The 26906-nt window shown below is 35.9% G+C and overlaps 1 protein-coding gene across 22 annotated transcripts in view; it reads right to left on the bottom strand.

The window, feature by feature from the left end:
- VPS13B (vacuolar protein sorting 13 homolog B) overlaps positions 1-26906 on the bottom strand; it is an 861798-nt gene that overhangs the window by 834221 nt on the left and 671 nt on the right. For all 22 annotated transcript variants that reach the window (XR_010159293.1, XR_010159294.1, XM_054657406.2 and 19 more), the window contains exons 2-3: positions 26660-26835; positions 4181-4324 (exon numbers count right to left, since the gene is read on the bottom strand). Coding sequence is in view for 20 of the 22 variants with exons in the window: in XM_054657406.2 (XP_054513381.1) it covers positions 4181-4324; positions 26660-26806 (291 nt within the window). In the remaining 2 variants the exon portion in view is untranslated. The remainder of the gene's footprint in view (positions 1-4180; positions 4325-26659; positions 26836-26906) is intronic.

Here is a 26906-nt window from a genome sequence, read left to right as displayed (position 1 = left end):
GCTGTCAGGACCAAAATTTTTTTCTTATTAATACTGGAAATCAGTGGCTCTTGATTGTAATTCCAGCAATTTGGGAGGCCAAGGCAGGAGGGTCACTTGAGGCCAGGAGTTCGAGACCAGCCTGGGCAACACAGCAAGACGCAGTATCAAAAACAGAAACAAAACAAACAAAAAGTGGCTTACTGGTATCTGACTTAAAATGTTTAAGAAAGGAATCCGTGCTTATGGGAAACAGAAAACTATCTCTGAATTTAAAATACTACATATACAAATATTTTCACTTTCTTGTTTAAAATCTAGCTAAACCTATAGGTACATGAGATAAAAGGATAAAATCACCTTAGGTTTTCAAACAGAATATTTTTGTAATCTTAAAGAGCCATATCAACAATTGGAAGGTTATGACAGTAAAGAAATAAAATTAAACTTGCAAAAATGATTTTAAAAGAAGTTAAGCTAAAAAGGAGAAAGATGTTAAGAATATATACATAAAAATAAGTTTAATCTGGAGTGAAACTACAAGTATTTCTCCTATTAGAAGATAATCTCAGATTTTTAGGTTCAAAAGATGATTTTCAAATTTTTTTTTTTTTTTGAGATGGAGTTTCACTCTTGTTGCCCAGGCTGGAGTGCAATGGCGCGGCCTCTGCACACCACAACGTCCGCCTCCTGGGTTCAAGCAATTCTCCTGCCTCAGCCTCCCACTTTTCAAATTTTTTAAGAAAAATAAGTATTACTTCTATAAACAGCCTTACAAATAGTTACATTTATTAGATGAAAAGACTTAACACTTATGTTCCAGGTGGTACAAAAACCAGAATAGGTGGTTTAGAAACAGATTTATTACTCTCTTTAGGTTGAAGAAGTTTTTTTTTTTTTTGGAGACAGAGTCTCGCTCTGTCGCCCAGGCTGGAGTGCAGTGGCACAATCTCGGCTCACTGCAAACTCCACCTCGCGGGTTCATGCCATTCTCCTGCCTCAGCCTCCCGAGTAGCTGGGACTACAGGCGCCGGCCACCACGCCCAGCTAATTTTTTGTATTTTTAGTAAGGACGGGTTTTCACCCTGTTAGCCAGGATGGTCTCAATCTCCTGACCTCGTGATCCACCTGCCTCGGCCTCCCAAAGTGCTGGGATTACAGGTGTGAGCTACCATGCCCAGCCAAGACTTAACTCAATGATCAAAGAAAGCACATCAATCATATAATTTTTTAAATTGTATAGCAAGTCTTGTCCTGTTTTACAGATGAGGCCCCTAGAGGCTGAACAAAAAAGAATATGAAAAAGGAGAGGAGCACATAGTTAAATGGAAGTTACTGATAATGTTTTAGCTCTTGAGTTATGTTAACAAGTATTCATTAGATTAGCATGGACATGATGTGTCATGAATCAAAAACTGTGTATCTGAAATCAAAAACAGGATGAACAGTTTACAAGTAGTAACTCTGCAAGATTTAAAAGTAAGGGCAATGACTGACATAGATACATCTCTCAGAGTGAATAGGAAATCGTTAACAACTATTTCATGAGTGAAGTTTCAATATATTTTTAAAAATTCAGAGTAAACATCAAGATGGACTTTATTTTACCTAACACAACAATTCGGTCACCCTGTCATCCTAAAAATCTCTATAAGTAAAACTGATTGTAAGGATATGTTAAGGCAGTATATTAAAACCATGACCACTAGAATCACAATCATTATGAATCTCTTTTTCTAAGTGTCTTTTGCTGAGATTATATAAATATTTTAGCAATGCTTTTCAGTGCAGTACAGAGTAGACAACCAACAAATGTTGGTAGAATTAAATTGACCTTCACAAACAAGACATGCCTTCTTATCAAGGCATTTAACAAAATCTTATTTTTGGAATGATCTTATCTGATTTAAGCCTCATATTCCTACCTTTTAATCATACTTCAATACATTCCTATGCATAATAGTTTTTTTTAACAGATTCATATCTTTGAGTACCTGTAACTCTAAAAGGCCCCTTCACTGAACCTACCATTCCAACCCCAATTTTATTTAGAAAATACGTCTTTTCTTCGTGGTGATTCTACAATGCAATAACTTGAAATACTTTGAATATAAACTAATTCAGTTTTACTAGTACATGCATAATTTTCAGCTTAATTACATACTATACTAATCAAAGCTTAAAACAGGAAAATAAACTATTTTAAAATCTGTTTCATCTACAATGTTTTTACGCAAAATTTAATTCCAATCACTAGCATAAACCCAAGCATTACCCTCCAGAGGTGTACACTGCTAAATAATTTGTCCAAATGTCAACTGCAATTTTCAAAAATCCTTTCTAATCAAAAATTTTAAACATCTGTAAAAAATACTTGTTTTGAGAGTGGTTTGCATTCATGACATTTAACCTTTTGCTGTACAAACCACAAAATTCAAGTCTCAAATACCATGCAAGCAGGAAATCTGATCATTCCTGCAGTAGCCATCTGCATAGTCCAATATCAAGTATTAGTTCTAGGTTGCACTAAGTCATGTGTTACAAGTCTTTTTCTGCAGCCTCTATAATTAGTTGTAATTTGCCTCTGTTAAAACATGTTTCTTAAGGGACATCTGGCCTTGAAACTTCTACCTTCTCAATGAAAAAATACTTAAGTGTCTGGATTTTTTTTTTTCTCTTTTAATATGGAACACTGCATGGGTGGTATAACCAAGTCCAGACTTTGAAAAAAAATAAATTCCAAGAAAAGATAATAATTAAGAACCACTTAACATTTAAGTATTACCAACTATAAATGGAAAGTAAAACTTTGTTGTAATGTAACTATCCACAGATTTCTAAATTAATCTCTCAAATATTAGAAGTTCACAAAGTAACTTTTCATTTTCATGAGAATATAACATTGGTCTATTAACTTCTAGAAACTATATTAAGTTAAATTGGATAATACGTGTTTGGAATCAAAGATTTCATAAATGGAAAAAAGATCTGAGTCCACTGGGTTGATATGGCACTCAAAGCATCCACTTAAAATAGGAAATAATTTTAACAGTTCATACATAACCCTAACTTCACAAAGATTAAAGTTACATTTACAATACGTTAAACTTACAGATTCATATGAAGTCATTTTAACAATACTTATCAATTTACTTGATTATAGCCAATCTTCCTTAAAACTAAAAGTTAAATGTTAAGTGGGTGCTAAAAAAAAAAAAACCTAATAAAAATGAATGACAGACACACTACTCTTCTGCAAGGTGAAAGTGGAAACATTCTCCACAATAAGCTATGGTCCTGACCTATTTTGCTTTCCTAGATTGGAAAATTTTTGGTAGAAACTCTTTAAAACCAATATTACATCTGCAAAAAAACACTAGCAAGAAATGTAAGATGGGTCAGAGAAGAAATAAATAAATCTGAAAAAAGAAAAAATCAGTTTCTTATACCAAAACTTCAAAAACAATTATAAAATTTGGTGTAAATATATTTTCATCTTCCCAAAAAATAACCTGAGAAATTCCCTTCAGATTTAGAAAAATTATGTAAAGAAAAAATACATACAGGTCCTTTGCAAAAATCTAAAAATGTTAATGTAAAAAATCGGACACAATTAGGCTGCACTTTCATTGTAGATGTAAGTAATAAGCAATCTGCATGGTCCCTAGTAGAGCTATGACAAAGTAAGTAAAATCTGTATGAAAACAACCTTTACATACTTTATTCAAATTTAAAAATGACTTTGCAAATAGTCATGTCACTTAAACAGGCATATACAAATTAAAGGCCAGGCACAGTGGCTCATGCCTATAATCCTAGTACTTTGGGAGGCCAAGGTGGGCAGATCACGAGGTCAAGAGATCAAGACCATCCTGGCCAACATAGTGAAACCCCTTCTCTACTAAAAATATAAAAATTAGCTGGGCGTGGTGGCGCACACCTGTAGTCCCAGCTACTCAGGAGGCTGAGGCAGGAAAATCACTTGAACCCAGGAGGAGGAGGTTGCAGTGAGCCGAGATCGCACCACTGCACTCCAGCCTGGCAACAGAGCAAGACTCTATCTCAAAAAAAAAAAAAAAAAAAAAAAAGTATATAAGCTAAGATATGTTCATGTAACAGTTGGCATATTTGAAAAGGTAAAGAAATGTCAAATACTACTAAAATTAGTTAACATAAACAACTTGGTTCAATAATTTCTTACCTGTATCCCATCCTTAAGTTTCAAAATGCATTCCATAGTATTGATGGTAATTACCACTGGTTCTGAACCCAGTTTTGTCCATGGTACATGAATCCTCAATTCATGAATATGTCCACTTAAAAAAGTGAATGGTAATTTCAGTTCCTTAAAACACAAAACATTACATAAAAGTTAGTAAGTGCTTAATATTTTTTATTATAATATGCAAATTTCTTTTTTAAAAAATAAAATTTCCAACACAAGAATATTCAGGGACTTATTGTTTAGTGCTTAATATTTTTCATTCTAATATACAAATTCCTTTCTTAAAAGAGAAATAAAATGTCCAACACAAAAATATTTTCAGAATTACTGTTTATCAAAAAGTAGCATCAAATACCTTGTTAGGCCATAGTTAATGATAAATAACAATAATTTATGGTACAAGTTACATTTAATAAGTTCCTTAAGCACTCTAGGCCTGTCTCCTACTTTGCTGAATGGAAATAATATATAATACTCAGTACATGATGAAGGCTGATATATGATAGTGCAACAGCATATAGCAGCAGTACTTCAAATAACTGAAATGATGTAATTTTTTAAGACTCCATCTAAAAATATGTCTTCAAAATATATTTTAAACTAATAGAACAGTATTCTAAGTCAAGTTGAAAGGAGAGCTCAATTGGAGATTTGAGAATAACCTGACAAAATGAAAACTGATCAACTTAAAAAAAAAAAAAAGTATTCCACTTCACCTAATGTAAAATTGAACTGGATACTACTTGGTCATAAATTTTAAATGTTTTCTGACTGCTTTTCATTATCATTAGATAAAAGGTTAGGCATGAAAAATGTCACCAAAATTGCTTTATGCTCATTTGTCTCACTTCTAGATATAATTTGTTTACAAATCAACAAAGGAGGAAGAAAAAAATGTATTTCTATCACATTTTTAGTTATTGTAACTCTATTTGTGAAAGTTAATAAAAATATTAAGCTTATTCATTCACATTTTAGTCTACCTAGTTGGTTCAGCAACACAGTAGCAATATGCCTAAATACAGACAGTATAGCAAAGTGATTAAGACCAATAACTCTGCAGCCAGCAGACAGTTTATTGTATCTGTGCCTCAGTTTCATTATCTGTAAAATTTGTATAAAAAGACTACATTTTGAATATTATATTAATCTATATAAAGCTTAGAATACTACCTTCCTCACAGAGAAATCATTATAAAGGTGCTTATTATTATTATTATTATTATTACAAAAGTGTGGGCCTAATTTGTTTCTTCAACCAGAGGGTTTTTTTTTAAAGGTCAGCTATTAAGTCTATTGTTAGTACTCTATGCTAATGGAATGTTACAATTTTTAGATATTTGTCATTATCACAGTATTTTTAAAATGCATTAATTTCTTCAAGCATTGTTCAGCTAGCACAAGATTATATATTGATCAGTGCCTGTAACAAAAGCAATAAGCACTGAGTATGTACCAGGCGCTATTCTAAGCACCTTACTCGTATACAATCATTTACTCCTCCTAAGAATCACAAAATGTAAATAGCATTATCCCCATTTTACAATGAAGAATCTGAGACATGAAGGGTCAGGAATCTTCCCAAAACGAGTCATCTAGGAGAGCCTGGACTCAAAATTAAGAAATATTATTCCAGAGCCATGGCAATTAACCACTATAATACTGCCTCTATACTTCCATCATCAGCACTGAAAATGTTTCCACTGGCTATTTATCTATCTAACTGGACAATGAGCACATTACAATTCCACCTCTACCACCCTACGCCTTGTGTAACAATGATATATTTGCAAAATGGCTACCAAAGTTGCAGTCTAAGGGCATAAATCAGATTGTCTCAGAGTTCTCAGAGTACAAATGTTTAAAGACACCTGAATCAAACTCAAGAACTTAGTATCATCAGAATGCTACTAACCAAACAGTAACACAAGAGGTGGTTTTCTGGATTAGAACATGGAATTTTGAGCCATATGATCTGACTATAAGCAAGATAGTTTCAATTTCAAAATCACAGAGGAAAGAAAAATAAACAACATATATATATAGTAAAAGGTGAAACACAAATGATGATTGTTATAACAAATGGATCTTCCTTAAGATAACCAAAAAAGGAATTTTCTTTTCATTCTTTTCCCTTCTTGAAATATATGTCTACAACTTAAAAATACTTTATTTATGTATAACTTTTAGTTAATACATCATGTAAAATGCATCCCTAAAATCAGAACATCTATGATAATGCAAAGGATATTAGTAGCAAAGAATTTCAGAACAGAGTTGAATATATCTAAAAAATCTCATTCTAGGTAAGGTATTATAAAATAATAGAGAAAAGGGATACTTTTAAAATGAACATAACAGGCAACAAAAGCAAAAATAGAAAAATGAGACATCAAATTTTAAAACTTCTGCACAACAAAGGAAAAAGAGTAAAAAAGACAACCTATGAAATGGACAAAAATATTTGCAAACCATCTATCTGATAAGGTACTAATATCTAGAATATATAAACAAGTCCTATGACTAATCAACAACAAAATAACAATAATTCTATTTTAAAATGGACAAAGGAATTGGAGACATGTCCACAAAAAAGATATACAAATGGCCAAGAAGTATATGAAAAGAAGCTCAGCATAACTACTCATTAGGGAAATGCAAATAAAAAAACCACAATGAGATATCTCTCAGCCATAACAATGGCCATTATCAAAAACATAGTAAGTGTTGAGAAAATGGAATACTTATACACTCTTAGTGGAAACATAAAATGGTACAACTGCTACAGAACATAATATGGAGGTTCCTCAACAAATCAAAAACAGAATTACAATGATCCAGAAACCCCAATTCTGGGTATATACCCAAAATAATTTAAAAGAAAATCTTAAGGAGATATTCACACACCCATGTTCAAAGCAGCATTAATCACAACAGCTGTAAAGTAAAAGCAACTCTAATACTCATTTTAGGATGAATGGATAAGCAAAATGTAATACACACATACAATGGGATATTATTCAGCCTTAAAAAAATAAGCCAGTCCCATAATATACCACAACATGGATGAAACATGAGGACATTATGGTAAATAAAATAAGCCAGTTACGAAAAGATAAATACTGTATGATTCCACATATATAAGGTATCTAACATTGTCAAACTCTTAGAAAGTAGACTGGTGGTTGTCAAGGGCTGGGGCAGGGGAAAGGTAAAAAGGGAGTCATTGGTTCAATAGATAGAGAGTTTCAGTTTTACAAGACAAAAAAGTTCTGAAGATCTGCTACACAAGGATGTGCATATAATTAATAGTAATATAGTATACACTTAAAAGTGCTTAAGATGGTCATTTCTCTTTAAGAAACAAGGTCTAACTCTGTCACCCAGGCTGGAGTGCAGTGGCACAATCAGCTCACTGAAACCTCAAACTCCTGGGCTCTCCCACCTCAGCATGCCAAGTAGCTAGGATTATATGCACGTCACCATGCCCAACCAATTTTTTTATTTTTTGGCACAGATGAGTCTCACTATGTTGCCCAGTCTTGTCTTCAACTCCTGGGCTTCAAGCTAGCCTCCCATCTCAGCCTCTCAAAGTGCTGGGATTGCAGGCACGAGCTACCATGCCCAGTCTCAATGACAAATTTTATGTCACATGTTTGTTACTACAGGAACACACACACACGCGCGCGCATGCAACAAGACTTCAAGAGTGCTGAACGAGGAGCTCGGCAAATCCTCTCCCCAAAAAGCAATGACAAAACAGGACAAAGTTGTCAAAAACAACAGACAGCTCAGCAGCAATAAGAGTAAGGCTAGCATAGGGTCACAATACAATTTGGGTCAGGCAACAAAACAGCAAACCAGCCCAAAAATTAACAGAGAAATCTGGAAAATGATATAGCCCAACAGGGTCTTGCCAGGGTCTCACATATATATTACTGGTAGTCTAGAAAGTTGTATGCATGTGCAAGATAGTACTTACTCAGAAGACTGTATATCTGTTGTTCCACCAGATACACAGATATAATCCCCTAAGCAACCACAAAGAGAGGGCAGTAACTAGCAAGCTACTCATTTCTAGTTAACCATGAGGCCTCATGAACATAGAGAATTAAAAAAAAAAAAAAACAGACTTATAATCTCCTGACTTTGAAAGTATTACTCAGTAAATGTATATATCCCATGCCAAAGAGTAAATACCTAACTAGCTCAAAGGTTTAAACAACCTCCAAACAATCACTGGCTGATGACTAAGTTATAGTAACCCAGCGAAATTCCTACAATGCCAGGCTTAAAAATAGAAAAGAGAATTTGTTTTAATGAGCAGAGAAATCAGAAGGACACGAAACAGACATCACAAAATTAGTCGAGGCAAGTCAATAAACAAATAATCCTGAAACAACAACCATCTCCTGGGGGAGAAGAAATCAAAATCCAAAGCTGCTGCAATATATTACACAAAATGTCCAATTTACAACAAACAACTATGACACATGCAAAGTGTACAGAAATAAAAATAGTCAATAGAAACAAACTATCTGTGAAGGAGATCAAATACAGGACTTGGTACACAAAGACTTCAAAACATCAATTCCAAATATGTTCAAAGAAATAAGGGAAACCATATACAAATAATTTTTTTTTTTGAGATGGAGTCTCACCCTGTCACCCAGGCTGGAGTGCAATGGCGTGATCTCGGCTCACTGCAACCTCTGCCTCCCGGGTTCAAATGATTTTCCTGCCTCAGCCTCCTGAATAGCTGAGATTACAGGCACCCACCACCACACCCAGCTAATTTTTGTATTTTTAGTAGAGATGCGGTTTCACCATGATGGTCAGGCTGGTCTTGAACTCCTGACCTCAAGTGATCCACCCACCTCAGCCTCCCAAAGTGCTGGGATTACAGACAGGTGTGAGCCACCGCACCCAGCCTCATATTCAAATAATTAAAGAAACATATGACAACAGTGATTCATCAATTAGAAAATGTCAATAAAAACAAATTACAAAAAAAATGAAAATTTTGGAGTTGAAAGTACAATCAACAAAATAAAAAATTCACTAGAAGGGCTCAGCAGCAGATTTGAATTGGCAAAAGAATCAGTGAATTCAAATCCAAATATATCATAGTCAAACTGCAGAAAGCCAGGGACAAAAAATATATAGATATTGAGAGCAGAAAGACAAAAACAATTTTTCAGGTACAAGGAAACTTTTAGTAGATTAACACCTAATTTCTCCAAGAATTCTATATCCAGCAAAATTATCCTTCAATAATGCAAGCAAATTAAAATATACTCAAATAAAGAATAAGATAATTGATTCCTAGCAGAATATTAAAGGAAGTTCATTAGGCTGAAAGGAAGTAGCAACAGCTACTTCACACAACAAATTCACACAACAAAACAATACAGGTAATTATGTTGGTGACTAGTAAAGGACAGTATAAATGCTTTTTTCTCCTTTGTTCTTCTGGTTTAAAAGGAAATTGCATAAAACAATAATGATAAAATTGTATAGTTGAACTTTTAACACGATGCAATATATGTGACAATAACAGCACAAGCAGCAGAAGAAAATGGAGCTATAGTACAGAAATGTTCTCTATTTTAATGGAATAAAGTTATCAATAATCTCAACTAGTTTGCAGTAAATCAGATGCATATTATAATCCCCCAAGCAATCACAAAGAAAATAATTCGGGCCAGGCACAGTGGCTCACACCTGTAATCTCAGCACTTTGGGAGGCTGAGGCAGGTGGATCACGAGGTCAGGAGATCGAGACCATCCTGGCTAACATGGTGAAACCCTGTCTCCACTAAAAATACAAAAAAAAAAAAACAAAAATAGCCCGACGTGGTGGTGGGCACCTGTAGCTCCAGCTACTCGGGAGGCTGAGGCAGGAGAATGGCGTGAACCCGGGAGGCGGAGCTTACAGTGAGTTGAGATCGCGCCACCGCACTCCAGCCTGGGTAAGAGAGCGAGACTCTGTCTCAAAAAAAAAAAGAAAGAAAGAAAGAAAGTAATTCAAAAGCAATTTGAAAATCAATAAAGGAATTAAAATAGAACATCAAAAATATCAATTTATTACAAAAGAAATTAATAAGTATCAGAGGAACAAAAAAGACATGAGGCACACAGAAAATAATAGCAAAATGATAAATGTAAATCCAATCATATGAATAAAAATTAGAGGTGAACAGATTAAAAACTTCAATCAAAATGGTACCCAATGTTCATCTCCTCCACAAAGAAAAACCAAAACAACAAATAAAGCAGTTTGAGTTTAGTGTCTATGGGAGAACAATGGAACTCATCAGGAAGTAATGAAGATCTTCTGAGGCACAGAAACTCCACATGTCAGCATAAAGGGGAAAGGAGAGCACCTGGCCAAGATCAGCCTGGAGCCAGAAGGGACTCCCTATTGACGAGAAAAGTTAAGCAAGACATCCTCAGCAGTCCCCATGACCACTGTGGATACTTGCAATCCAAGCTACAGGGCAGTTCCACAGTCCTCACAAGCCCTGAGTCCAGTATAGGGAGCTACCTGAGGTCCATAAGGCTGGATTGCTCCAGAGAGAGAATTCGCATTTGATCCACTGAATTCCTCAGGATCCAAGTTGCTGCAGTACTATATCATTTGGAGAATGAAGCAACTGCTGGAGTGCATTCTGCCTTGGGGCTCAATAGCCCTGGCATCTCTACATCCCTTGGACACTGTAATCAGAAAATGGCAGCTGAGAAATAGCAGCCATTTCTCAGGGACTAAGGACCAGCCTGCCTAGCATTCCTCACCCCAAGCAAAGCCACACCACTGCCTCCACAAACACCCACAATCTAGCCCACTGAGGCACTCACAGAAAATGCTGATATTGATGACGGGTGAAGAAATCACATAGAAATTACACTACTGCACCCAATGAGGAAAAAAGCCTAAACACCCTACTCAACCAGTACTGTAAGTCAAATCTACAGGAAAAAGTTTTTTCCTATGAAAACTACTTCATAAAATTGGAAGAGGTGGTTGTTCCTCTAGATAAACAGATATCAAGCTAGGGACACAAGAAACACGAAAAGGCATGGAAACATGACACCTCAAAGGAATACAGTAATTCTCTAATAACATACCCCAAGGAAGACAAACCTATAAAATACCTGAAAAGAATTCACAGTAATTTCTTAAGGAAACTCAGTGAAATACAAAAGAATACAGATAGTTAATTCAACAAAATCAGAAAAACAATTCATGATCTGAATGAGAAATTCAACGAACAGATATATGCCATAAAAAAGAACCAAACAGAAATCTTCGCATTGAAGAAGTCAGTGAATAAAATTAAAAAATACAATTGAAAGCTTCAGCAATACACTAGATCAAGCAGAAGAATTTGTGAACTTGAACATAAGTCTTTTGAAATACAGGAAATCTTCACCTGACATCATCAGTGGGTTCTTGGAAACTGTGATTTAAATGAAACAACATGTAACAAAACTAATTTTACCTAGGCTAACTGATATAAACAAAAGTTCCTACAGCCTATGTCTAGTCACAAAAACATCACCAATATTGTAAAGAGTCAAACCACTTCTAATATCAAATACTGAAATAGATGTAGGTTATATGTACATTTAAGAAAGATTAATAAAATTATTAAATTAGTATCAAATTATTACACTACTAAATTAATAAAATTAAGATTAATAAATATTTACCAAATTTATGAATTGGCGAATGACAGAAGTCACAATGGTTATGAATGAAATCATGAAATAAATGTTTGCAAAGTGAAAACGAGCATCCTCTAATGCCACACAGTTAAAAAAAAATGAATATGGTGAGATCACTGAGTGCTTTCTGAACGCATAATATATTGTGCATTTGTATGATTATCATATACTTTACGCATTTTTATTTTATAGTAACGTGATTATTCATTTTCCAACCTGCTTATTCCAGTTCAGTGTCACAGGTGGCTGAAGCCTATCCAGACACTCAGGGTAAAAAGTGGAAACCAGTTCTGGACAGGACACCATTACATCATGGTACACACACACACACACACACACACACACACTCACTCACTCATACTGGGACAATTTAGACATACCAGTTAACGAAACATTCACATCTTTGGGAAGCAGAAGGAAACCAGAGTATCCGGAGAAAACCCATGCAGACATGGGGAGAACAAGCAAACTCCATAAAGACAGAGGTCCTAACCAGAAATCATTTTTGTCTCAGCAACATTATAACTAAACAACGCTGAACATTATTTTGAGGTCCTGCTGTACCCAGGTTAGCCGGAAAAAAAAAACAAAAAAAAACAACAGATAATTAAAAAGAATGAGAAGAACGCCTACAGGGCCTATGGGATACTATTAAGTAAAAAAAAAAAAAAAGCATGTATTTTTGGAGATCCAGAAGAAGAGAACAGACAAAGCATATAAAACCTATTTAAATAAATAATTGCTGAAAACATCTCAAGTCACGGAAGAAATATAAACATCCAGGTCCAGGAAGCTCAAAGTTTCCCAAATAGACTCAACCCAAAAAGGTCCTCTCAGGATACATTATAGTCAAACTGAGAAAAGATGAACATTATAGTGAAACTGTCAAAATTCAAACACAAAGAGAATTTTAAAAATAGGAAAAGTGTGAAGTAACATACCAGGGACTCTCCATAAAACTAACAGCAGATTTCTCAGCAGAAACATAGGCCAAGAGACAATGGGATGCCATATTCAAAATGATGAAAGAAAACAAACTGTGAGCCAAGATTACCATATCTAGTAAAACTACCCTTCAGAAATGAAGGAAAACTAAAATCTCCCAGAGAAGCAAAAAATGAGGTAATTTATCACCACTAGACTAGATGTAGAAGAAATGATTAAGGGAATCCTAGAACTGAAAGTGAACAGACTATAACTACCATCATGAAAACATGAAGAAGTGTCAATCTCACTGATGAAGCAGATTCACAAATGAGAAAGAGAAGTAAATCTTATCACCACAGAAACCACCAAACTGCAAAGATAAACAATAGGAAAGTAAGGAAGGAAGAATGGATATATATTTTTTAAAAAAAAGGCAATTAGCAAAATGACAACAGAAATTCCTCACCTATCAATAATAACCTTGAATGTAAACAAATAAAAACCCCAAATTAAAAACTATAATCCTCAATTAAAAGCTATAAACTGGATGAATGGATTACCAAAACCAAGACCTGGCTGGCCACAGTGGCTCACACATGTACTCCCAGCATTTTGGGAGGCCGAGGCAGGTAGATCACCTGAGATCAGGAGTTTTAAGACCAGCCTGGCCAACGTGGTGAAACCCCATCTCCATAAAAATACAAAAATTAGCTGGGCATGATGGTGGGTGCCTGTAATCCCAGCAATTTAGGAGGCTGAGGTGGGAGAATCACTTGAACCTGGGAGGCAGAGTTTGCAGTGAGCAAGATTGCACCGCTGCACTCCAGCCTGGGTGACAGAGTGAGACTCCGTCTCGGAGCGGGGGGAAAAAAAATAATAATAAAACAAGACCCAACTATATGCTGCCTATAAGAAACTCACTTCTGTAAACATACACATAAACTTAAAATGAAAAAAGTTCCACCAAAAATGAATAGGAGTAGTTATCCTTATATCAGAAAAAATACACTTTAAGTCACAAACTATATAAGGAGACAAAGAAGGTCATCATATAATAATAAGTCAATTTGGCAAGCATCTATAACAACTATAAATATATACACACTCACTACTAGAACACTCAGATAGATGAAGCAAATATTATTAGATCTAAAGAGAGAGATAGACTCCATTACAATAATAGTTGGGGACTTGAACACCCCACTCATAGCATTGAACAGATCGCTGGCAGAAAATCAGCCAAAAATATCAAATTTCAATTGCACTTTAGACCAAATAGACCTAACAGATATTTACAGAACAACAGCTGCGGGATACATTCTTGCCATTAGCACACAAAAAAATTCTCCAAAAATTTTAAAAGTCCAAGTCATATCAAGTTTCTTTTCTAACCACAATAGAATAAAACTAAAAATCGGTAACAAGTACACTTTGGAAACCGTACAAATACACGAAAATTAAACAGCATGTTCTTGAACAACCAATGGATCAATAAAAAATTAAACAAGAAATTTTAAAATTTCTTGAAACAAATGAAAATAGAAATACAACATAGCAAATCCTACGGAATATAGCAAAAACAGTACAAACAGTTTTTAGCATTAAACAGTTGTATCAAGAAGTTGAAAGATTTCAAATAAACAACCTAACAATGCATGTCAAGGACCTAGAAAAGCAAGGACAAAACAAACACAAAATTAGTAGAAGGAAAGATATTATGAGGATCAGAACAAAATAAATGAAATAGAGACCAAACAATACAAAGGATCAACAAAATGAAAAGCTGGTTTTTTGAAAAGATAAACAAAATCAGCAAACTATTACACAGACTAAGAAAAAAAGAAACCAAACCACAGAAATACAAAGGATCATTAGTGACCATTATGAACAAGTATTCACCAATAAATTAGTATACCTAGAGAACACAAATAAATTCCCGGACACATATAATCTACCAAAATTGAACCAAGAAGAAACAGAAAACCTGAACAGTCCAATATCGAGTAATGAGATTGAATCAGTAATAAAATCACTCAACAAAGAAAAGCCTGGGACTGAATGGCTTCACTACTGAATTCCACTAAACTTTTGAAAAAGAATACCAATTCTTATCAAACTATTCCAAAAAACTGAAGGATAGAAAATCCTTCCTAACTCATTCTACAAGGCCAGTATTACCCTAATAACAAAACCAAACAAGGAAACAACAGAAAAAGAAAACAAGACAATATGCCTGATGAACATAGATGCAAAATCCTCAACAAAATACTAGCAAACCAAATCTAATAGCACAGCAAAATGATTATACACCATAATTAAATGGGATTTATCCCAGGAATGCAAGAATGGGCCAAAAAGCTTTTCCTCTAAGAACTGGAAAAAGACAAAATGCCCATTTTCACCACCCTTATTCAACATAGTACTGAAGTCCCAGCCAGAGTAATTAAGCAAGGGAAAAAAAATTTTTGAAACAGGGATCAAAATTGGAAAAGAAAAAGTCAAACTGTCCCTATTTGCAGAAGACAAGATCTCATATGCAGAAATACCTAAAGACTCTATCAAAAAACTCTTAGAACTGATAAATTCAGTAAAGTTGCAGGATACAAAATCTACAAAAATCAGTAGTGTTTCCATACAACGATAACAAACTAGCTGAAAAAGAAATCAAGAAAGTGATCCCATTTCCAATAGCTACAAAAAATAAAATACCTTAGAATAAATTTAACCAAGGAGGTAAAAAATCTCTACAAAAAAAAATGACAGGACACTGGTGAAAGAAATTGAGGAAGACACAAAGAAATTAGAAAGACATCTCATGTTCATGAATTGGAAAAACTGTTGTTAAAATGACCCAAAAAGATCTATAGATTCAATGCAATTCCTATTAAATTATCAATGCTATTCTTTACAGATACATAACAAGCAAAGATAAAATTTGTATTTGGCTACTAGACTCTGAATAACCAAAGCAATTCTGAGCAAAAGAACAAATCTGCAAGCATCACAATTTCTGACTTCAAAATAAACTACAAAGCTATAGTAATCAAAACAGCATGGTACTTGCATAAGAACAGACATACAGACCAGGAGAACAGAACAACAAAACCAAAAATAAACCCACATATTTATGGCCAATGGATTTTTAACAAAGGCATGAAGAACACACATTAGGGAAAGGACAGTCTCTCCAATCAATGGTGCCATGAAAACTGGATATCCATAAGCAAAAGAGTGACACTAGATCCCGATCTCTTACCATATACAAAAATCAACTCAAGATGGACTAAAGACTTAAATGTAATTCCTGGAACTATGGAACTACTAGAAGAAAACATAAGAGAAAATGCTTTGGGACTTTGGTCTAGACAAATATTTTATTGTATTTTATAAGAGGTTAATATCCATAATATACAAGGAACTCAAACAACTCAATAGCGCACATGTGCGCATGCACACACAAACACGCTCTCACACACACGCACAAAGAGACTCCAATTTTAAAATAGGCAATTGCTCTGAGTAGACATTTCTCAAAAGGCGACACATAAATGGCCAACAGGTATATGAAAAATGTTCAACATCACTAATCACAGGGAAAATGGAAATAAAAACCACAATAAGGTATCATATCAGTTAGAATAGCTATTACCCAAACAAACAAACAAACAAACAAAATACTGCTGAGGATATAAAGAAAAGAGAACACTTACACACTTTTGGTGGGAACGTACATTAGTACAGCCATTATAAAAAACACCACAGAAGTTCCTTAAAAAGCTGAAAATAGAACTAGATATAATCCAGCAATCCCACTACTGGGTGTACATACAAATAAAATTAGTATGACAGAGATATCTTGTACCTCCATGTTTATTGCAGCTCTATATACAATACAAGGATATGGAATCAACCTAACTATCCATCTACAAAGGAATGACGAATAAAGAAAATGTGGTATAAGCTGGGTGCAGTGGCTCACATCTGTAATCCCAGCACTTTGGGAGGCCAAGGCAGGCGGATCATGAGGTCAGGCATTCGAGACCAGCCTGGCCAATATGGTGAAACCCTGTCTCTACTAAAAATACAAAAATTAGCCAGGTGTGATGGCATGCACCTGTAGTCCCAGCTACTTGGGAGGCTGAGGCAGAAGAATCGCTTGAACCCAGGAGGCAGAGGTTGCAGTGAGCCAAGATTGCGCCACTGCACTCCAGCCTGAGCAACAGAGCAAGACTCCATCTCAAAAAACAAAAAGAAAAGAAAGAAAGAAAAGAAAATGTGGTGTGTACACACAACGGAATACTATTATGCCAAAAAAAAAAATCTTGTCATTTGCAGCAACATGAATGGAAATGAAGGTCATTATGTTATGTGAAATAAGTCAAGCACAGAAAGACAAATATTGCATATTCTCATACATAGGGCTGAAAAAGTTGATATCATAGAAGTAGAGAGTATAACAGTGGTTACTAGATACTAGGAAGGTAAAGAAAAAATGGGGACTAGGAAGATGTTTATTAACAGATACAAAATTACAGCTGGACCAGAGGCTGGGAAGGGTAGAAGGGGTGGGAGGGGCAAGCAGGAGAGATGGTTAATGGTGGCATATGTATGTGGTCCTAGCTACTTGGGAGGCTGAGGCAAGAGAATCACCTGAGCCCATGTGGTCGAAGCTGCAGTGAGCAATGATCAACACTGCACTCTAGCCTGGGCAACAGGGCAAGGCCTTGTCCAAAAGAAAAAGAAAAGAAAAGAGAGAGATCTCAAATCAATAACCTAAAATGTCCACCTTGAGAGTAGAAAAACAAAATCAAACCCAACCCAAAACAAGGAAAAAGAGGGACCACAATACCAAAAAGAAAAAAAAGAGGGACACTTTTCAGAATGATTTTTTTCAAGTATATTAAACAATGAGATTCATGATACTAAATCTGTATACACTTAATAACATAACTTTAAGATATATAAAGTGAAAACTAACAAAACTAAAAATGAGAAATACACAAATTCACAATCTCCATATCTCCAGACATACCTCATCATCTAGTAACTGACAGAATAAGCAAACAATGAAAATCCATATGGATTTACAAGATTTGAAGAACTCTAATGACCAATTTCTGGTAAGTGATATTTACAGAATGCTACAGCAACAAGTGCAGAATACACACTTTTTATCAATTGCACATGAAACACTTACAAAAACAGACTATATATTTATACATTTTAATAAATTAAAATCATACAGACAATGTGCTGCTGACCACAGTGGAATTAAATTAGATATCAGTAACAGAAAGATAATTAATAAATTCCTAAATGTTTGGAAATTAAGCAATATACTTCTAAGTAAGCCAAATAATAACCCAATAATCAAAGAAATCAAAATGGAAATTATAAAATTTTTTTAACTTAATGAAAAGACAACATGAAATCCCACATGATAGTGCTAAATATATGGTTAGAGAAAAAAATTATAGCATTATATATATATATTTGAGTAGAAAAAGACTGAAAAAAAGCAATGACTTAAGTTTCCAACTCAGGAAACTAGAAAAAAGAAAAGTAAATCAAATCCAAAAAAAGTGAAAGAAATTATAAAAATAAGAACAAAAATAAATGACAAAGAAAGCACAAGTACAATTCAAAAAAGAATCAACAAAACAAAAATTAGTTCTTTGAAAATATTAATAAAATTAATAAGACCCTAGCAATATTGATGAAAAAAACACAAATTACGAGCATCAGACATGAAAAGAAGATATCACAGCAGATCCTACAGATACATTTTTGTAAATCAGGCAGCTTTATAATAAACACCAGCCTGGGCATAAGGGGCTCACGCCTGTAATCCCAACACTTTGGGAGGCTGAGGTTGGAAGATCATTTGAGCCCAGGAGTTTGAGACTGGCCTGGGAAACATCGTGAGACCTCGTCTCTACAAAAAGTATAAAAATTATTCGGGCATGGTGGCACTGGCACTCAGAGGGGGCAGAGGTGGGAAGATAGCTTGAGCCTGGGAGGTCAAGACTGCAGTGAACTATGATCATGCCACTGCACTCCAGCCTGTGCAACAGAGTGAGACTTTGTTTTTTTGTGTTTTTGTTTTTTTTTTGAGATGGAGTCTTGCTTTGTTGCCCAGGCTGGAGTGCAGTGGCATGATCTCGGCTCACTGCAACCTCCACCTCCTGGGTTCAAGCAATTCTCCTGCCTCAGCCTCCTGAGTAGCTGGGATTATAGGCGCCCGCCACCACGCCCAGCTAATTTTTGTATTTTCAGTAGAGACAGGGTTTCACCAGTTTGGTCAGGCTGGTCTCGAACTCCTGACCTCGTGATCCACCCCCCTCGGCCTCCCAAAGTGCTGGGATTACAGGCGTGAGCCACCGTGCCCAGCCACAGTGAGACTTTGGCTCAAAAAATAAAAAAGTAAACAACAAAAAAACCAACTTTATTCCTTACATATAACGATTTAGAGCAGGACAGCAAACTTTTTCAGTACAGAGGGAGACAGTAAATACTTTAGGCTTTTGCAAGCCACTCAATCTCTGTCCTAGCTACTTAATCCTTCTGTTTTAGGGCGAAAGCAGCTATAGACAATAAACAAAATGAATAGCTATGTTTCAATAAAACTGTATTTACAAAAGCAGGCCCGGGACACAGTTTGCTGATCCCTAATTTTCAAGAAATAGGGAAATTCCTTGAAAGATACAACTCACCAAAACTGACAACACCAGAAATAAAAGTCTAAATGATCCTATATGTCTTAAATTAAACCAGCAGTTTATAAGTTTACATCATTACCCAGATGACTTCATGTTTAATTCTTCCTAACACTTAAAAAACTGAGAAGTTGGTGATCTCACACTTCCTGATTCTGAAACTCACTACGATGCTACAATAATCCAAACAGTGTGATAGTATCATAAAGGCAGACATATTACTCAATGGAATAGTATTGAGAGCCCAGAAATAAACTCTCACATCTATGGTCAAATGATTTTTGACAAAGGTACCAAGACCATTCAATGTGAAAGTACAGATGTCAACAAATGGTGTTGGGAAAACTGAATATCCACATTTTAAAAAAAGAGAGAAAGGTTGCAACACTACCTTATACTATGTAAGAACAAAAAAATTAGAAGAAAACATAGGAGAAAACCTTCATGACATTAGATTTGACAATGATTTCTTGGATATGACAGCAAAAATCCAGACAATGAATGAGAAAAATAGCTAAGTTGGACTTCATCAAAATTAAAAACTTTGGTGCATCAAAGGACACTATTATAGAGTAAGATGCCACTGACAGCATGTGAGAAAATATCTGCAAATCATGTATCTGCTAAGGGATTGATATCCACAATACATAAAGAACTCCTATAACTCAACAACAACAAAAAACAAAGAACCCGATTCAAAATTGGGCAAAGGGCTCAAATAGGCATTTCTCCAAAGAAGACAAACATAGCTAATAAGTACATGAGAAGAGGCTCAACATCACTAATCATCTGAGAAATGCAAATTAAAACCACATTGAGATATCATTTCATACCCATTAGGATAGCTATATTTAAAAAAAAAAAACACGTAAAACAACAAGTGTTAGTGAGGATACGGAGCACTTCAAACCTTTGCACATTGCTGGTAGGAATGTAAAACAATGCAATCATTGTGGAAAACAGTATGGTGATTCCTCAAAAAATTAAACACAGAATTATCACATGATCTAGCAATTCCACTTCTGGGTATATACCCAAATAAATTAAAAGCACAGTCTCAGGTATATTTGTACACCTACCTTCATATCAGCATTATAGCCAAAAGATGAAAGCAACCCAACTATCCATCAATGAATAAATGAATGAACAAAACGTGGCATGTACATATAATAGATTATTTAGACATAAAAACAAAGGACATAGTGGCATATGCTACAACATGGATAAGCTTCTTGAGACATTGTGCTAAGTGAAATATGCCAATAACGAAAGAACAAACACTGAATGATTCCACTTATATGAAGTACTTAAAATAGTCAAATTCATACAGTCATAAAGTAGAATGGTGGTTGCAAGGGGCTGGGAACAGGGGAAAATAGGGAGTTAGTGTCTAATGGATACAGAATTTTAGTTTGGGAAGACGAAAATATTCTAGAGATGAGTAGTAGTGATGGTTGCACAACAATGTAAACATACGTAATACCACAGAATCGTACATTTAAAAATGATTAAAATGGGCCAGGCATGATGGCTCATGCTCGTAAGCCCAGCACTTTGGGAGGCCAAGGTGGGTGAGGTCAGGAGTTTGAGACCAGCCTGGCCAACATGGTGAAACCCAATCGCTACTAAAAATACAGAAAAATTAGCTGGGTGTTGTCGTGGGCACCTGTAATGCCAGCTGCTTGGGAGGCTGAGGCAGGAAAATGATTTGAACCCAGGAAGTAGAGGTTGCAGTGAGCCAAGATCGCACCACTGCACTTCAGCCTGGGCAACAAGAGTGAAACTCTGTCTCAAAAAAAAAAAAAAAAAAAAAAGTTTAAGATGATAAATGTTGTATTATATATATTCTATCACAATTTTAAAAAAACCACTAACATTGATCTTACATAAACTGTTAGAGATTATAAAAAGAGGGAATACCTCACAAATAAATCAATAAGGCCAATATATATATATGACATTCAAAACCAGGTAATCACATTACGAGAAAGGAAAATCATAGGCTAGTATCACTTATAAGCAAAGACACAACAAAATCAATCAAAATTTAACAAATTGAATCCAACAATATGTAAAAAAGATAATATATAATCAGGTTTATTCCAGGAATGCAAGGTTTAGATTTGAAAACAATGTAATTTACCACATTAACAAAATAAAAGAGAAAAATCATATATCAACTCATTAAGTGTAATATTTGATCAAATTCAGCATTCATTTATGATTTTTAAAACTCATTGGAAAATCATTAATAGAAAAGAATCTCAACTCAGTAAAGGTTATTTATAGCTAACAACATACTTAATAGTAAAACATTGAATACTTTCCCACTGAAATTAGAAACAAAAAAGGATGTCTATTCTCATGACCTCTACTCCACATTATATAAAAGGTCCTAGCCCACTGCAATAATGAAATGAAATGAAATAAAAGATACAAGTATTGGATAGAAAGATGTAAAACTGTCATTATTTGCAGGTGACATGATTGAACATGGACAATCCAAAAGAACCTACCAAAAACTGTTAGACAAGTTGGGCCACTGGATAGGTCGACATACTAAAATTGATTTTATTTCCTGTACTGGTAACAAATTATTTAAAAATAGAGGTTTTTTTGTGTTTGCTTTTTGAGACAAAGTCTCACTCTGTCGCCCAGGCTGGAGTCCAGTGGCACAATCTCAGCTTACTGCAACCTCCACCTTCCCAGTTCAAGTGATTCTTGTGCCTCAGCGTCCCAAGTAGCTGGGATTACAGGCGTGAGCCACCACACCTGGCTAATTTTTGTATTTTTAGTAGAGACAAGGTTTTACCATATTGGCCAGGCTGATCTCGAACTCCTGACCTCAAGTGATCCACCCACCTTGGCCTCCCAAAGTGCTGTGACTGATTACAGGCCAGAGCCACCACACCTAACCAGAAAATAGAGGTTTTTAAAATGCTACTTAAACATCCATAAAAAGAGGTAAAATTTAATGAAATACATGCAAAATTTCTCTAAAAAGTTCAAAACATTGCTGAGAGAAATTAAAGGCCTAAAAATATGAAAAGCAATGCTCTGTACATGAATTGAAAAACTCAAAACTATGTCAGCTCAATATGTTAATATGTTAATTCATCCAAAATTGATCAATAGATTCAATGTAATCTCAGCAAAAAACACTAACAGCTTTCCTTTTTAGAAATTAATTCTAAAAGCTATAAGTTGAAATTAAAATGTATATGATAGGCTGGGCGTGGTGGCTCATGCCTGTAATCCAGCACTTTGGGAGGCCAAGGCGGGTGGATCACCTGAGCTCAGGAGTTCGAGACCAGCCTGGCCAACATGGTGAAACCCCGTCTCTACTAAAAATACAAAAGTTAGCCAGGCGTGGTGGTGCACACCTGTAATCCCAGCTACTATGGAGGCTGCAGCAGGAGAATTGCTCCACAGGGAGGTGGAGGTTGCAGTGAGCCGAGATCACACTACTGCACTCCAGCCTGGGCTACAGAGTGAGACTCTGTCTCAAAAAAAAAATAAAAAAATAAAATGTATATGGAAATACAAAGGACCTAAAATAGTTATGACAATCTTGAAGGAGAAAAGAACAAAGTTGTACTAATTACACTGAGATACCAACCAAGTCTTATTATAAAAGCTACAGTAACCATATGGAGTGACACAAGAATAGACAAATAGACCACTCAATAGAATAAAGAGTTCAGAAACAAATCCACACACATATGGCAACCTGATTTACAGCAAAGGCTTACTGTAATTGAGTAGGGAAAGAAGAGTTCAACAAATGGTATAGATCAACTGACTATCAATGGAAAAAAATTAACCTTAACCTCTATTACTCATATGCAGAAAAAAAATTTGAGATGAATCATAGAATTCAATAAAGCTCCTAAAAGAAATATAAAAGAATATTTTCACGATGTTGGTGTAAGCTAAGATTTCTTAAACAAGACTAGAAAAACCCTAACCCCAAGGGAAAAGATTGATAAATTGGACCTCAGTAAGATTATTAACTTTTATTCATCAAGACACCTTTATGAGTAAAGAGACAAGCCACAAACTGAGAGTAAATACTGCAAAACATCTATCTGGCAAAGGACTCATTTCCAAAATATATAAAGAATTCCTGGCCGGGCGCAGTGGCTCATGCCTGTAACCCATCACTTTGGGAGGCCGAGACAGGAGGATCACAAGGTCAGGGAATCGAGACCATCCTGGCTAACATGGTGAAACCCTGTCTCCACTAAAAATACAAAAAACTAGCCGGGCATGGTGGCGGGCGCCTGCAGTCCAGTTACTCGGGAGGCTGAGGCAGGAGAATGGTGTGAACCTGGGAGGTGAAGCTTGCAGTGAGCCGAGATCGCACCACTGCACTCCAGCCTGGGCAACAGAGTGAGACTCCGTCTCAAAAAAAAAAAAAAAAAAAGAATTCCTATATATCAATAAGACAGAAAACTCAATTTTTAAAAAAGGAAAAAAGACTTAGACTTCACACACACACAAAAAAAAGATAGCTAAATGGCCAATAAGAATATAAAAACATAACCAGTCATTAGGAAAATACAAGTTAAAATTACAATGAGGTTATCACTACACACCCACTAGAAAGGCTAACATTAAAATAACAAACATAACAAGTAGTAGCAAAAATGTGAAATACCTGGAATGCTTATAAGTTGTTGGTAAGACTGGAATTGATATAACCACTTTGGAAGACTATTTGGCAATATGAAATGAAAACACAGGCTAAACACAGGTCTACCTTCTAGGTATACACCTAAGAGAAATTAATACTTATGTTACCAAGATAGATGTACTGGAATGTTTATGGAAGCTTTCTTCACCAGCCAAAAATATTACAAACCCAAGTGTCCATCAACAGGAGAATGAGTAAGTAAATTGTGGAATCTTTATGCAATGGAATAGTACTGACAATACGAAAAACAAACTCTTCTAACAACATGGGTTAATCTTAGAAAGGTTGAAAGAAAAAAGCCAAACATAAATGATTCCAATTTTTTTGAGGTTCAAAACCAGGTAAAACTTATCTATGTTGACAGAAGTCAGATTACCAGTCGCCTCTTTTAGGAGTGGGGAGTACGTTCCCCTGCCCCAGATGGAGTCTCACTCTGTCACCCAGGCTGGAGTGCAGTGGCATGATCTCGGCTCACTGCAACCTCCACCTCCCGGGTTCAAGCAATTCTCCTGCCTCAGTCTCCCAAATAACTGGGATTACAGGCGCATGCCACCAAGCCCAGCTAATTTTTTGTATTTTTAGTAGAGACAGGGTTTCACCATGTTGGCTAGGCTGGTCTCGAACTCCTGACCTCATGATCTGCCTGCTTTGGCCTCCCAAAGTGCTGGGGTTACAAGCGTGAACCACCGCGCCCGGCCTGGAGTACTTACAAAAACAGGTGAGCCTTTTGGGGTGCTGGAAACATTCCATTTTTTTATTGGACAGTAGTTGCACAGGTGTAAAACATTTTAAAATTGAGCTGTTGGCCAGGCGCGGTGGCTCATGCCTGTAATCCCAGCACTTTGGGAGGCTGAGGCGGGCAGATCATGAGGTCAGGAGATCGAGACCATCCTGGCTAACACGGTGAAACCCCATCTCTACTAAAAATACAAAAAATTAGCCAGGCATGGTGGCGGGCACCTGTAGTCCCAACTACTCAGGAGGCTGAGTCAGGAGAATGGCATGAACCCGGGAGATGGAGCTTGCAGTGAGCCGAGATCGTGCCACTGCACTCCAGCCTGGGCAACAGAGCAAGACTCCGCCGTCTCAAAAAAAAAAAAAAAAAAAATTGAGCTGTTACACTTGGGATTTGTGCTCATTAAAAAATAAAATAAAATGAAAATATTAAATATTAAGCCACTCAACTAACCTTGGGAAGAGGAAAAAGCAGCAGCCAGGAGTATTATTTCTTAGTGCTAAGTCTAGATTGACTTAATAAAAGAGTAATAAAAGAGGCTGTGGACTATAACTAAAAATTATAAATAACCATCACTGTCAGATTAAGTCTTCCCTTATCTCCTAAAAAGCAGTTGGTCTCTGACTCTTCTGAGCTTGCACAGATCCTCAAGCCTAACAGAATTTCTTGGCATGTTACTAATAAATGTAATAAATGAATTAATGAATATGTGATCTTTGAAGTTACAGTTCTTTTGCATCAGACAAATCTCATGTTAAAAGAAACTAAAATGATTAATAAAGAAGTTTCCAATTTTACTGCCATTCTCAATGTATCTACTCAACACTCTGAGGATGCCGTGGGAAATGTCATCTTTCCTCATGATCTGAATCTGCTCTTTTTTTTTTTTTTTTTGGTCTTTTTTTCCTCGACCCCCACAAGCCAGCCACCCTTCCTGCTGGCTTTCAAACCCTTCCATTGCCCAAAAAGGAGAAAGAATGTGATGTTTTCCAGGCTCATACAGAATTTTGACAACATAAATTAGCACATTCATAATGCTTGAAAATTGAGTAAGTAGACCGAACAATTCTGACATGAACAATGAAATCGTCTTTCTGTCAAAGCAACTTTAAGTAATCCCATTCTAATATACCAAAACTGGGAACAAACTATTTTTAAAAATTATGCAGGCCGGGCGCGGTGGCTCACGCCTATAATCCCAGCACTTCGGGAGACGGAGGCGGGCGGATCACCTAAGCTCAGGAGTTCGAGACCAGCCTGGCCAACATGGTGAAACCCCGTCTCTACTAAAAATACAAAAATTAGCCAGGCGTGGTGGTGCGCGCCTGTAATCCCAGCTATTAGGGAGGCTACGGCAGGAGAACTGCCTGAGTCCCGGAGGCGGAGGTTGCAGTGAGCCGAGATCACGCAGCTGCACTCCAGCCTGGGCGACAGAGCGAGACTCCATCTCAAAAAAAAAAAAAAAAAAAGAAAGAAAGAAAGAAAGAAAAAGAAAATAGTGTAAAATAAAGCCCTCTTGTTTCAGGGTAGTTCAAAATACATCAGTAGAAAAGTTACGTTTTTACAGCATAAAGTCAAAGCTTAGGAACCAACAGATTACCGTCTAAACAAGCTGAAAACTGTTTCCAGTTAATGACAGCTAAATAGCTTACCTGTTCCAGCACATCCAACTTTAACTCGAGCTTGCTGAGTACCACGTCTCCACCCCATAGTGAAAGCTGTAGATCCGACGGCTTTAAGTTCTTGATGTAGCGATTCACATAGCTCATTAAAATTGGAGTTACATATGACTCCAGCATCTTTTAAGGTAAGGAGTCGAAGTCGGAAGCTGAAAGGAGTAGACAGAAACGTTAGAAGTCGGCGGTAGAGTGAAGGAAAGAGCGTTCGTTATCTCAGGCC

The sequence above is a fragment of the Pan troglodytes genome, chromosome 7 (assembly GCF_028858775.2).
Source record: "Pan troglodytes isolate AG18354 chromosome 7, NHGRI_mPanTro3-v2.0_pri, whole genome shotgun sequence".
Classification (NCBI taxonomy): Eukaryota; Metazoa; Chordata; class Mammalia; order Primates; family Hominidae; genus Pan; species Pan troglodytes.
The sequence above is the reverse complement of the archived record's forward strand: the minus strand, read 5'-3'. Positions and strand labels throughout refer to the sequence as shown.